This window comes from Mastacembelus armatus, chromosome 14, assembly GCF_900324485.2.
Source record: "Mastacembelus armatus chromosome 14, fMasArm1.2, whole genome shotgun sequence".
NCBI classification, from domain to species: domain Eukaryota; kingdom Metazoa; phylum Chordata; class Actinopteri; order Synbranchiformes; family Mastacembelidae; genus Mastacembelus; species Mastacembelus armatus.
Genome location: NC_046646.1, coordinates 20,565,743 through 20,577,980, shown reverse-complemented (window position 1 = coordinate 20,577,980; position 12,238 = coordinate 20,565,743). Strand labels below are relative to the sequence as shown.

The 12,238-nt window shown below is 40.9% G+C and overlaps 1 protein-coding gene across 2 annotated transcripts in view; it reads right to left on the bottom strand.

Moving 5' to 3' along the window:
- The window catches only part of aff4 (AF4/FMR2 family, member 4), a 29,172-nt gene that overhangs the window by 3,914 nt on the left and 13,020 nt on the right, over window positions 1-12,238 (bottom strand). For both annotated transcript variants that reach the window (XM_026327975.1, XM_026327974.2), the window contains exons 3-20: window positions 8,530-9,360; window positions 8,128-8,166; window positions 7,894-7,980; window positions 7,459-7,486; window positions 7,259-7,322; window positions 6,953-7,045; window positions 6,541-6,685; window positions 5,536-6,289; window positions 5,190-5,341; window positions 4,443-4,528; window positions 3,824-4,061; window positions 3,259-3,356; window positions 2,836-2,899; window positions 1,960-2,096; window positions 1,326-1,397; window positions 1,116-1,209; window positions 929-972; window positions 423-640 (exon numbers count right to left, since the gene is read on the bottom strand). In XM_026327975.1, coding sequence (XP_026183760.1) covers window positions 423-640; window positions 929-972; window positions 1,116-1,209; window positions 1,326-1,397; window positions 1,960-2,096; window positions 2,836-2,899; window positions 3,259-3,356; window positions 3,824-4,061; window positions 4,443-4,528; window positions 5,190-5,341; window positions 5,536-6,289; window positions 6,541-6,685; window positions 6,953-7,045; window positions 7,259-7,322; window positions 7,459-7,486; window positions 7,894-7,980; window positions 8,128-8,166; window positions 8,530-9,360 — 3,244 coding nt within the window. The remainder of the gene's footprint in view (window positions 1-422; window positions 641-928; window positions 973-1,115; window positions 1,210-1,325; window positions 1,398-1,959; window positions 2,097-2,835; window positions 2,900-3,258; window positions 3,357-3,823; window positions 4,062-4,442; window positions 4,529-5,189; window positions 5,342-5,535; window positions 6,290-6,540; window positions 6,686-6,952; window positions 7,046-7,258; window positions 7,323-7,458; window positions 7,487-7,893; window positions 7,981-8,127; window positions 8,167-8,529; window positions 9,361-12,238) is intronic.

Sequence of the window (12,238 nt, the reverse complement as noted above, 5' to 3'; positions counted from 1 at the left end):
TGGAGCAAGAACAGAACAGCAGCTGCATACTGTTTAAACCCCTGGGGAAATGCAGTTAAGGAATTTCCTATTATGGCAGGTTTTTTTAGGGTATGCATAGTGTATTTTTAGAGCACATTGCCACATCATGCAAATTTGGAGCAGGCACAGCCAAGTTCTCTATATCAAACCTGCACCGTGCTCTACAGTGCACTTCACCTCAGTTACAGTTGTATACAAAGAGGTGTGAGGAGTAAAAGTTCATTAACATTTGAAGTCTGTTTGCAGCAGGGGTTGTATTTATGTCTTTATGTCGGTAATTTGCTCAGACTTTTGCACATGGAAAATATGTGTAAATACTAGTAAAGAGTAAATACTAGTATGTTTGGAAAAAGGGCCATTACAGAGGCTTGAATGTTCAGAGTAAAGTAAAGGTACTTTACCTTTCTGCTCCTTGGACAGTTGCTCAGCCTGGTCCCAGACCTCTGTGGCGTACAGGAAGTTGGAGGTCACCTGGACGTAGCTTGCGGCCATCTGGTGGATACGCTGAGGTATGGTCACAGACGAACTGGCGCTGCTGCTACTGCTGACTGTCGAGTAGCCACCGGCTGTGCCTGGTGATAGTTTGGGAGACACTGGAGAGGGCATACCTGCTGCCTTACTGTATGAGGAAAGAGAAACCAGACACAGAGATGAGAGTGTTGCTCGTGGTGAAGAGGCAGTTTGGTAAATATTCTTTAGCAAAAGTTGCACAACCACCTGTGACCGCATGACAACACAGACAGAATATGCTGCTGCTAAGGTTGTAAAAACAGGTCAAATTAATGCAGGTCAAAAATAGCTGTACAGGTGTTAATAAAACAGGAAAGAAAGTGCATTTACAATAGTTTTCTGTGAAAATGTTAAGCTCATTTGGGATGCTTTTTCATGAAAGCAGAACATGACTTACTTTCCCATTCCAGGAGAGGGAGCCTGGGTGTTACTCAGAGAGTTCTATCAGATAAAAAGAATGGCAGAGCATTATGTACACAGGTTACATATTCACAGACATGATTCAAGGAATTCATACTGTGTTCACATGGCTTTGAAAGTTTGCCAAGCAAAATCTGACTGCAGTTTCTAGGAAAGAAATGTACCTTTAAATGTTCAGTGAGTGTTTTGGAATATTTTAGTGCACTGTCCTTCCTCAGTTTGAACAACCGCAGGTAGAGGAGGGACTGGCATCGTAGACTGAAAAGACAAATTGGTAAATATTGATGTAAACCTTGCAATGAAAAAAAGCAATAATCAGAGAGCATATTGTTAAATACACAACTCTTATATAAATAGCAAGTGTGTGTACTTACCAAAGCACAGCTAGCCTCTTGTCTGCTGAAGTTGCATCTGGGGCCATGTAGCTTTTTAACTTCATAGTGTATCTACAGATAGAACAGACATTTAGTCTCTAGGAGAACCAACCATTTACATCATTATAGAAACATTTTATATTTCAGTCACAAATTTATTGTACATGCAAACATGGAATCTTGTTTTAAAAATGCTCTGTTGGCTTAGATGTGAACTTGTGTAACTTTATATGGCTGACAATGGGCAGTTCCAAATATTTTACTTCTCTATTAAACCCTGGTACCTACATTACCCAAAATGCAACATGACCACAGACAGCTCATTCAGATCTAAGTGTGGTATGGTAGTAGCAGCTAATGTAGTTTCAAACTGCTAGCCTGAAGCAAGGATCAGGCTATAGAGATCTGGTAGCTTCATGTCTTTTAACTCTACACCTTCACCAGGTCTTCAGCCCCAGTCACTGACTCAAGTGACATAACTCAAGGCAATATTTCAGATTTTGCACAGATCCCTCACATGGCTTTGTCCAACTGTTTTTCACGTGTACACATTCTCATAATTTGTAAACAGACTTTGTTCTATAAAACTGGTGAAGTTTGTCCCAGTGATGAAGGTATTTATGTTTGTCCTTACTTGATAAGCTCCACCGTTTCAGCATACATGGGAAAGGGAGACTTGGCCTCTTGGGCACTCTTCTCCAGAGCATTGCCACATTCAATGAAAGATACTACAGCATCCAGGTAGTAGACTGCCTTTTCAAAACGGTCCAACTGTAAGAGAGGAAACTCAGTGTCAGATTTAATACCAGTTAGAAAACATGTACCAGTCAAACACTGCATATGTGTCTGTTACACTGGTAGAGGGCTACATGTTATTCACAAGGCTTTCAATTTGACAAGGGTTTGGCCTGGTATATTATGTTACTGACATTGTGTGCGACTTAAAGCTCTTTCTTATTAAATAGCAGCAGCAACAACAGACAACTCAATTATGCACGTATAAAACAACAAATGAAGTAACACAAAAAATGAAAAACCTGTCCATATTAGACATAGAATATAAATTTAAGAAAGAACAGCAGATAAATCATGCCAAAACAGCTAAGTGGGAGGGGAGGAAACACCCAGCAAAGAAAGGTATCCTTTCTCTTTGCTATGTCCGATACCACACCTGCAGCTAATTATAGCAACCAGCTCATATTACAGTGACCAGATAAACTTTTCTTTTGGATGTCATGCTTAAAAACCAAAAGCACAGCAAAAGACAACAGGCTTTGCAAATTGTGTCTGAGACGAATGTCTGAGTTACAACAAATAGGACAAATATGCAATGAAAATGATTTTAGCAATAAAGGTAATTTACAGTAACTGTTGTGTACAATCTAACCAGGATGCGGTTTTACATTAATATCTAGATTGTTCAACAATCCTATCACTGCTTTGCATATAATATAAGTAGTACTGTAACATTTCAGATACACATCTCAAGTCATTAGTTTCTGGTTCTTACCAGCGCATCTGCATTGTGTTTAAGTTTCTTGGCCTCCTGTAAGTAGTGATCTGCTGAATGGACCCTGAAAAAAAAAAACAAACAAACAAAAAAGAATCATCAAAAAGATCAAACAAATTGCACATAAAAACATTCTTGGATCTCTTTAAAAATCAATTCTTCCATTAAATGAAGCTTCTGAAACACAAGACAAAAATAAGAAGCAACATTATGATGCTTGTTTACCCCATGAAGAGAACTAAGATTCCCAGCAGAGAGCCTTTTAAAATGGAACTTTACATCACCTCTCCTCCATGCACATCAATTCATGACCTCCCCAGCCTCTAACAGTTTCATGCATCAAAGACAAACTTAGATCCCCACAGCAGTTCTTTCTAAATATCCTGCTGAGGGGTTGTGTGCAGTGGAAAGAGCTCCTCTTACCTGTCCTCAAACACCAGCTTAATTCTCTGAGACTTGGAGCTGTCAGTGGAGAGCGGAGGCACAGCCAGCTGGTTATCGCAGCCCTTTGAGGATTTCTCCTGCAAACAAGACAGAATAAAGTTTCAGAAAAAGGGGGTATGGTATTTGAAGTGGAGGATAAAACAGTAAAAACGTAAAAAAGTGAGTGTGATGAAGATGGTGGGTTCAAATATAGTCTGTTGATGGATACTGGGCATATGAAATATATAGATCAAATAATTTAGTGATCACCTGCTGGTTACACACTTATGGCTCTTCAGTGATAGTTATATTAAAAAATATTCATATCCTTCACTAAGATCCATGTGAAACACACACAAACATCCCCCCATGAACTTCAGCCACTCCCCTTTCTCTCACAGCAACAACTTCATTTTCCATGCTTGCTTTGTTATTTAAGTTCCCCCCAGGGGAATCATACTCCATAGTTGGCAAACATGATGAAACACTTCCCAGTATCTTCCCATGTCTTGACAGGTATTCACACAGAGAGCAAAGGCCTGGCGGTAAAGTCACCTGCACCCACCTTGCCATCACGTGTGCTGCGTCCCTTGTCCTCTCCTTTTCTGTGCTTAGAGGTGGAGTTGCCCTTGGTACTGTGGCTACCCTCTTTTCCACTACCTGTCCCACTGGATAAAGAGGTTGAGGACTGGCTCACTGTCCTCTTCCGACTCGGATGCTCTGCCTTGGGCGTTCGCTGCAGACCTGACATAGAAGGAGAGGGTACTGGCTCCTCTTTTTTAATCTCCATAGACCTTTTAGACCTGGTGGAATATGAATGAACATTTAATAGATACACTTTTGTATTATTGAAATCCATGAATTTGACACCACTAATTCAATCCCTATCACAAAATGTTAACGCTAAAAGGTAAAATGTTAACATTCCAGTTAATTCAACACCAAGAACATGATGTCAGAATAAAGGTTAACAGGTGCAGCTTCAAGATAGCTTTTATGCCATGGTTTTATGATGCCCATTAGTTTATTTTGTGAATTTCAAGAAATGGGAAAAAGACACCTGGCAATCTTTATTTTGCCTGTGCAACATAAACTACTACACTTCCACAAAGTGAGCCAAGTGTTCCCAGTGTGTGGAGGGTTTACTGTGAATGATGATCAGGATAAAATGGAAGAATACTCACTCTTTACTGCTGTTTTTATGATGAGATAGAGACTTGTCCTCTAGCTTACAACGCTTGCTCTCTGGCTTGGTGCCTTCTTCATCATTCTAAAGATACAAAGACCATAGAAAATTAAAAGCAAAGAGACATTAAAGGAGCACTCAGATTTATTGGTGTGTGTAAAAGCCTCTGTAGGAACAGATCTGAAGACATATAGAAAATTGCAACCTAGCAGTTAAACTCTGTATAGTCCAACTGTTAATCTAAATCACTATAACACCCATAAGAGATCATTTTTAGCACTTCGATTTTAAGAATAAATCACGCAGCTTTTTTTCCTAATGGAAAAAAATCCAACATCAACTGGCTCACCACCAAAATGATGTACTTTTTTTTTTTCTTTAGCTACAAGCAGTTTCGTGCTTCAATGGAAATTTCATTATAAATTTTATTGCCAGACAAGGTCCATTAAAAAGAAAAGGAACAATGTATTTGTTGGGCTACTGTAAAACATATTCTGCTGGAAAAAAAAGCATAACTAAATTTGTGCAATCATAAATTCCTTTATGAAAGTTGAATAGATCATCAGTGTACAAGGTCATATTGATTTAATATTACTTTAAAAATGGAGATATGGCTTATCAGAGACTTGACCCTATGATGAACAAATGATGAAGAACAATCTGACAATTTCTTACATTTTCAGCTCCTTAAAGAGAATTAAAACCTAGTATGCATTTAACGGAAAATCACTGAAATGTGCTCTACCTTGTGTTTCCTCTTTGTCTTGCTAGAGCTCTTCTCAGAGCTCTGCTTGCTGAAGTCTTTGCTGTCCCTGTCTAAAGAGTCATCCCTCTCCACTTTTATCTCTGTGGGATCCTTGTAAGGCCGCCCTGGGATCCTAGACAGCAAGCTGAGATCTAGAAGAAAAGGGAAGGATATGTAAGGGTAGGGTACAGTTTAACTTGGTCCAAACTAAAAAGAAGCTTCAGAAGCATGCATTACAGAATCTAGTCTTCATTTTGTGTAAAAGAGGTACACACAATAAACTGGGAATTTGTATTATACTATTACAACTTATGAAACACGTTTGCCTTGAGCAGGTTTAACTAACCTATCTTCACTAGTAAAACCTGCTGCTGTGGTGGCCTTGCAGGGTAGCGCTCCTCAGGGTCACTGAGTGGAGACAACAGCTCTTTCTCTTCCATTGGAGAAAACACACACACAGGTGTCCTGATACTCTCTGTGTACTTGGGTGTTTGAGACGAGGATGGGATGCTGTCATTCCCCTCAGAGTCTGAAGATGAAGTGTCCGTTTCAACAAACTCACGAGACTTCTGGGAAGTCTTGGTAGGTGCCTTGGCCTTGCGCTTATCTGTCGTGGTCACAGCAGCTGTGGTGGGCCTTGGGGAGGATTTGGGTTCTTTTTTTATGCTTGGCTTGCGGGAACCTTTTGTAGCAGCTTTGGGCCGATGAGGAGGTATCTCTGGAGCTGGCTCACTTTCCACTCGCAGACCTCCTTTTGGTTCCTCCACCACTGGGGGCTTCTCAGACTTTTTAGGCTGCTTTTTACCCACACGGATTCGCGGATTTGTGCCACCCTCACTCTGAGCAGGAGATTTTTGCCGACCACGTCCACCTTCTGCACCCTTTTGCGCTGCTCGTAGGTCCCTGCTTGGTGTGGGTGCCGCAGAGTCCTTCGACCCCCCTCCTTGGCTACCATAGCTACGCCCTGAGCTGTTATCTCTGCCCTCTTTCTTGCACTTGGTTGAAACATTATTATTGTCCACTGGTGACGCTGGAGAAAACTGCTTGGCTTTTTTAAACCAGTTGTCCAGCTGCCATTTGTTGGCCATTGGTTGTTCAGGCTGGATGCACAAAGTAAGAAAATAGACTTTATGAGCAAAAATCACAGTCATCACAAAGCCAAGTCAAACAGAAAAATCTGAACAAATGACACCCAGATGTAATAACATTCATATATTCATATAACTCTCTCAACCCCAAGGATAGACAGAGTTAGCAGCAGATGGTGGCAATACAAAAACTGGTTCATGCAGTGCCAGATGATCATTACGTAGCGCTACAGTTTTGTACAAAGTTACTGTTTAATCATTACTTCAGGGGAGGCAGGCCGCGGGTGCTCGTTGGCTTCGCTGTCTGTTGTGCTGCTTTCGCTCTCGCTGTCAGAGCCTGAACTGCTCTCTGAGCCACTGTGGCTGCTGGAGTCATCCCTTGATTGCTCTGCTTCTTCGCTATTATTGCTGTTGTTGCAGAAGAAGGAATCACATATATTATATTAGCTTTCATGATCAGGAGAACACACTTTCACTCTTGCTTTGATTAACTTGAATATGAAACAGCATGTTTATTAAAACTGGAAACAGTGGAGGGCGCATACAACCAACTGCATCATGACCTGTTTAAAATCTTGTCCTGTGTATGTTAAGGTTGATGCCATGAGATCATACACCACTCTACATAGACATTTGCTTTCAAGGTGCACATATGAACTATACTCCATGATTTACCTTGCTGATGTGTTTCTTGAGGCATTCTTGCCAGAGTCCTGTTCGACATCACTATCCTCACTGCTGCTGAGCTTCAGGTCATCTTCCAGCATTCTGAGATACAGAAATAAAACATTTTATTTTGGCAGTGTAATAACTGCAGGTTGGGAGTGCTGGCTGCATCTGCACAATTTGCAGACGCTATCTATGTATGTCATTAATTCATATTTGCTTTTGTATCTACCCACTGTTGTCTGAATCAGTACTGGGAAAACTACAAACAAATGATGACAAAGGAGGATAGGAAGAGAAGAATAAAGTACTTACGTGGGTGGGTCATCACAAGCCTTCGGCTGGTGGCTGCTGGAGCTCTTGCAAGAACTGCCTCGCTCTAAAAACAAAAAAGACACAAAAGGGACTCAAGAACAATATGTATAAATAAACATTTATATATTAAAATATAAATATATAGTAAAGATTTTGTGTCATGGTTTGGATCAATAATCATGAATGTGTGCAATACTCACTGTGTCCGCTTGGAAAAGGATGAGAGTCCTAAGGTACAAAAGAAAAAAGAAAGAAAAAAAAAAAAAGAATTATTTTCATGAACCTGGTTGTTTTTCCATCTGTCACCATAAAACTTTCATCAAACCTGAAAACAGTCAATGGAAAAAGTGAATCAATCAATCAAAAAGAACTCTTCCTCTGGCCTTTTACACATAATTACATACAAGAAAGAGTAAATGAAACGAACCAAAACTGACTTTAAAGCATTGAAGCTTCTACAAGATTAAATATTAAAATTAAGTCCCATTTCTTTCTAATTAGACGGCTAGCAAAGAAGGTTTCTCTGGATTGGCTGCATAGGTTAGTCTTTTTGCACCATACACAAACACACAATTAAGCCTTATTTTTTCATCATGACACATAATTTGAATCAAACCACTGGAATTAACACTGACCTTGGTAGGGAATGGAAACTTGGAGGGCTCTGCTTTGCAGGGGGTGTGGATGGCTGTCAGTGGAGGGGGCCACACCTGAGTCATTTCCTGATAGAAAAAAATGAACACAGATACACAGAGAAAAATGTGTAAATGAGTTGTAAGGTGTGAGTAATGTGAAATGCTCTCACTTTCGTCTGAAAGCTCATGCTACACTGCTCGCCTGAGAGAGGGACAAAACAGTTATGTACATACCTTCAGAATTTCATCGACACAGTTGGCATCACCAGACCCCTAAAGACAGAAACACAATGTGTTCATAAACAATGTAATGTCAGTGCAGTAGGTGAGAAATGGTTTCCATTCGGAGTACAGTGAGTCATTCTACAAGCATTTTAGACTTGCAAATTTAGTCAGACTATATCTGTGAGGCAATTTAATACATTTGTTGCATCATTATGAACATATGCCCCAAACATAGACAGTGCTGACATTGAATATTTCAAAGCCTACCTGAAACCTCTAAAGTCACAGATGTATATATTAAGTGCCACATAAAACCACAGTATCTTCTTTAGAGAGCAGTTAGTAGTAAATACAAGCTCCAGAGTTAATAATAATTCAAGACAAGATGAAGGCCTGTTGACTGAGCCTTACCTCTACAGGTTGTGAGGGGATCTTGAGTTTGGAAAGTGAGGCCTTGCCATTGGACTTCATCTCTCCCATGGTGCTACTGTGTGACTGTCCACTGTAGCTTTCTGCCTGGGAGCTCTTGGGCTCTGCGGTTTCTTGGCCGTCCATAGGCCGCACATATGCCGTGGGCTTCTGTAGCATGGAGCTGGGTTTGGACATGAGAGATGGGGGAAAGGCCTGACTAGAGTGCTGTCCACTGGTGAAGGAAGTGTGAACCCGGGAGGGTGAGTCCCAGTTGGCCTCTCTGTCTCGTGGGGACTTGGAGCGGTAGCGCTCCTTGCTGTGATGCTGCTCGGCAGACAATGAGCTCCGTGAGTGGCTGTTGTTGGAAGAAGTCAGAGCGCCCTTCACTGGACTTGATGTGTGAGACTTTGTATGCTCAGACCCTCCACTGTGTTTACTTGACTTCTTTTCCCGGACCTCTCCTCCGTGTCTTTGGCTGCTACTGCTACTACTACTACTGCTGCTGCTGCTGCTGCTGCTGCTACTGCCTCCGTTACCCCTCTGGCTGCTGTGACCTCCCTGGAGTCCTGACCGTTTCTGGGACTGGGATGAAGGTCCACTTGCCGCAGGGCCAACAGGAGTCCACTTACTGCTCTGGCTGCTGCCACCGCTACTGACACTACGCTGGTCACTGCCAAACAAAGGTGGCCCAGATTTCTCCTCAGAGGAAGACGAGCTGTTAGAAGGTTTACCACCAAGCTTTGGAAGTGTGTCACCAATAGGCTCTTTCATTTCGTCGTAATTGCCCAGCATGCTCTGAATACGGCTGGACAATTTATCTTCCTTGCTGGACTGCAGAGAGAAGAGAATTGGGGAGGAAGAGATGGGACAGAGGACAGTGTGATGATGGAGGAAAAAAAGAAGACAGAAAAAAGCCAGAAAATGTATTGAGAAAAAAAACAAATGAGAGAAATAAACAGCGGGAAAGCAGAGGGGAGAGGAAGTCATTGCGATTACTTGGGTTAATTACTTTCAGTCAGAAAATAAAATAAGAAAAAAAGTTCTCAACCTGAAATTTAAAATTAATCGTGCAAAATGAGCATAACAGAAATGCAGATTTTCATCCCAAAAAAACAATTTAGTAGTTATAAGATCTTATTCCTTGTACGACCAGTTTTATATTTAAAATAATCGATTGAACAAAAAGAAAAGGTTCATCAACCAATCGCAAAGTTAGATTGTTCAAACTGGGCCAGATCAGTCCACACCCACAGAATCTAGGAACACAGATAAGGGTCTACCAATAGTTTCAACATAGAGGTTAATCAATCACTTTGAGGCCACAAGTTCTAGTCTGAGCCTCGTCACCATAAAGAATATCCAGTTTCGAACGCTGCCTCAGACTTCTATGTTGTTTGACAGATTCATGCAGAGAGTGAGGAAACAAGCCGTTATCTGTAGCAGGAAATGTAACTCAGTTGGTCATAACGTGCACTTCACTACCTCCTGCTAGCAAGGCCTGGCTCACACATGTAGCTGTAGCTGTAGCATCACTTATTTATTGTACTCATTGTTTACAGCTAACAGATTGTTTACAGTACTGTGAACACATACAAACAGTCTTGTTGTGTTGTGATATATGGTGTATTGCATGGAAATGTATACACATTTTACTGTACATCTGTAAAAACACCAGCCAGAGTAAACTTTTGATAAAATATTTTGATATTCATCATCCACAGCTAAATTCTTAGGAACTTTTTAGGAACTCTGGAACTTCCCCTCTATTGACTGCACTCATCTTAGTTCCTGCCCAACAAAAAGGCCCAGGACCTAAGGCAGTACTTTCCTTCCAGCCAGGAACCATCCTATCCAACATTACAGAATAACCATTGCCACAAATTAATGAGAATAAAATAATTGCTATCTCTTCAGAATATACTTTGCTTTCTGTTAGAATATATAAAAGACAAACTAAGCCTTTAGTGCCCAATCTGCCTATTGTTTATGGATATTAAGATGCAGTTAGAATATAAACAAATGTTTCTGGGGCTAGTTAGATCTTGGCAAAATTTATTTAAAACCTTAATTCCTCAAGGGAGATTAAAAAATAATAAAAACTTGATTTTAAATACATATCTGATGAGCTTCAGAAATCTAATATGTGATTCTAACACTGAACAGATAGTTTTGTGATCTGACTTACAGGTCAGTTAACTCTGCACCATAAAAATGTTACTACTCTGTAGCTCCACATCTGGGAGGCCACAGCTGCAGCTGTGTGTGCACACAAGGCCTTTAATGAAGAACACAGTAAACTTCCAGCTAGTGGTGCATGACAGAAGGGGGGGCGGGGTCAAACTAAAGCATGTATTAGGCCTTTTCCACTGAAGTTACAGTACTTGTGCCAGGTTCTGCTTTTGTTTCCACAGCCCTCCACCCAGTTTGGAGATGAGTTCCAGGAGCTACCTCAGGAGGTAACACTAAATCATGATCCAAGAACTCAATGGGGGAGGGCCCTTGCAGGATTGTTGCTTGTGAGTGGTTAAACATCTGCATCATCACTCATACCAGTTTAGAGTGGGGACTCCAGTGATTTAATCACGGAAAAAGTGACAGACATGACATTTGTGCGTATTTTTGTTCTCCTTGTTCTACAGCTGTTTGATGAACTACTCAAAGTTTCCATTACTGATGGATTTTGTTGCAGACATGATTAATGAGTATTGTGGTCGTTGCCTTTATATCCTCTGCCCAGACACACCTTCATGTAAACAGTGACCCACACAAGGGGGAAAGCTAGAAAAGCCTTTTAAGTTTGGCTAAATTACAGGTATGGGAAAGGTCCAGGTTATGGCTTGTTTATCTCCCATGCTATAAAAGATAATTGCTATAAAAGACTAAGACAAGCAGGAGACATCATACAACCCCCCCCCCCCCCCCATCGGAAAAATCTTTGCAAAAAAAAAAAAAAATCTTTTGCAGCAAATAATATTGTGCATCTTGTTTTTGCTTTTTTCAGAAACAGAAAAACCAAGATGCACAATAATATTTGCAACAAAAGATTTTTCCCCCCTTTGCAACGATCAAGAACCTTTCCTTCAAAGTCAGGTTTTTACCTTTCATTTTATTGTGGCTACAACACCCAGGCCACCGCTCATCTATTCCTAACCTGTCAGGACACATTCCTCACTGCTGCTTTGATGGCTAGCTCTAGCTAAGGAGAGGTGCCACTTACCTCTACTCAAATCTGGTTAATGGGAAAGATTACTCAGTACAGAGAACTCAAATCCACTTTACAATTATATTGGCCAGGTGGGAGCTGGAAGTTGGATGCCCTATATACACATATGTATTCTACAGCTGCACTACAAAATAGCTAAACAAGAACAGATGTTGTCAATTCAACCAACTCTTGTCTATTTTGTGTAGAGTTAATACCTGATGATCCCACAGCAAAAAATTATGTATTTCTAGCCACAAATGTTTGGAAGAGTATCTGTTGTTCCCTGTTCAGTGTTGCCAATTTAGCAATTTTTGTGCTAGACTTGGCAGGTTGAAAACCCCTTTTTATTTTTAAAAAAAGCAACAAGAGTTTTGGGCAGAGTTTAGCTCCTTTTCCTTGAGGAGAGTTGCTAATATTTCTCACTGACTGTGCTCTCATGTGGCTGTGGCTGCTGGTATTACTGTGTTCAGTGTGTGGGGGAGGGCAGCAGCACATTCAGTTGAC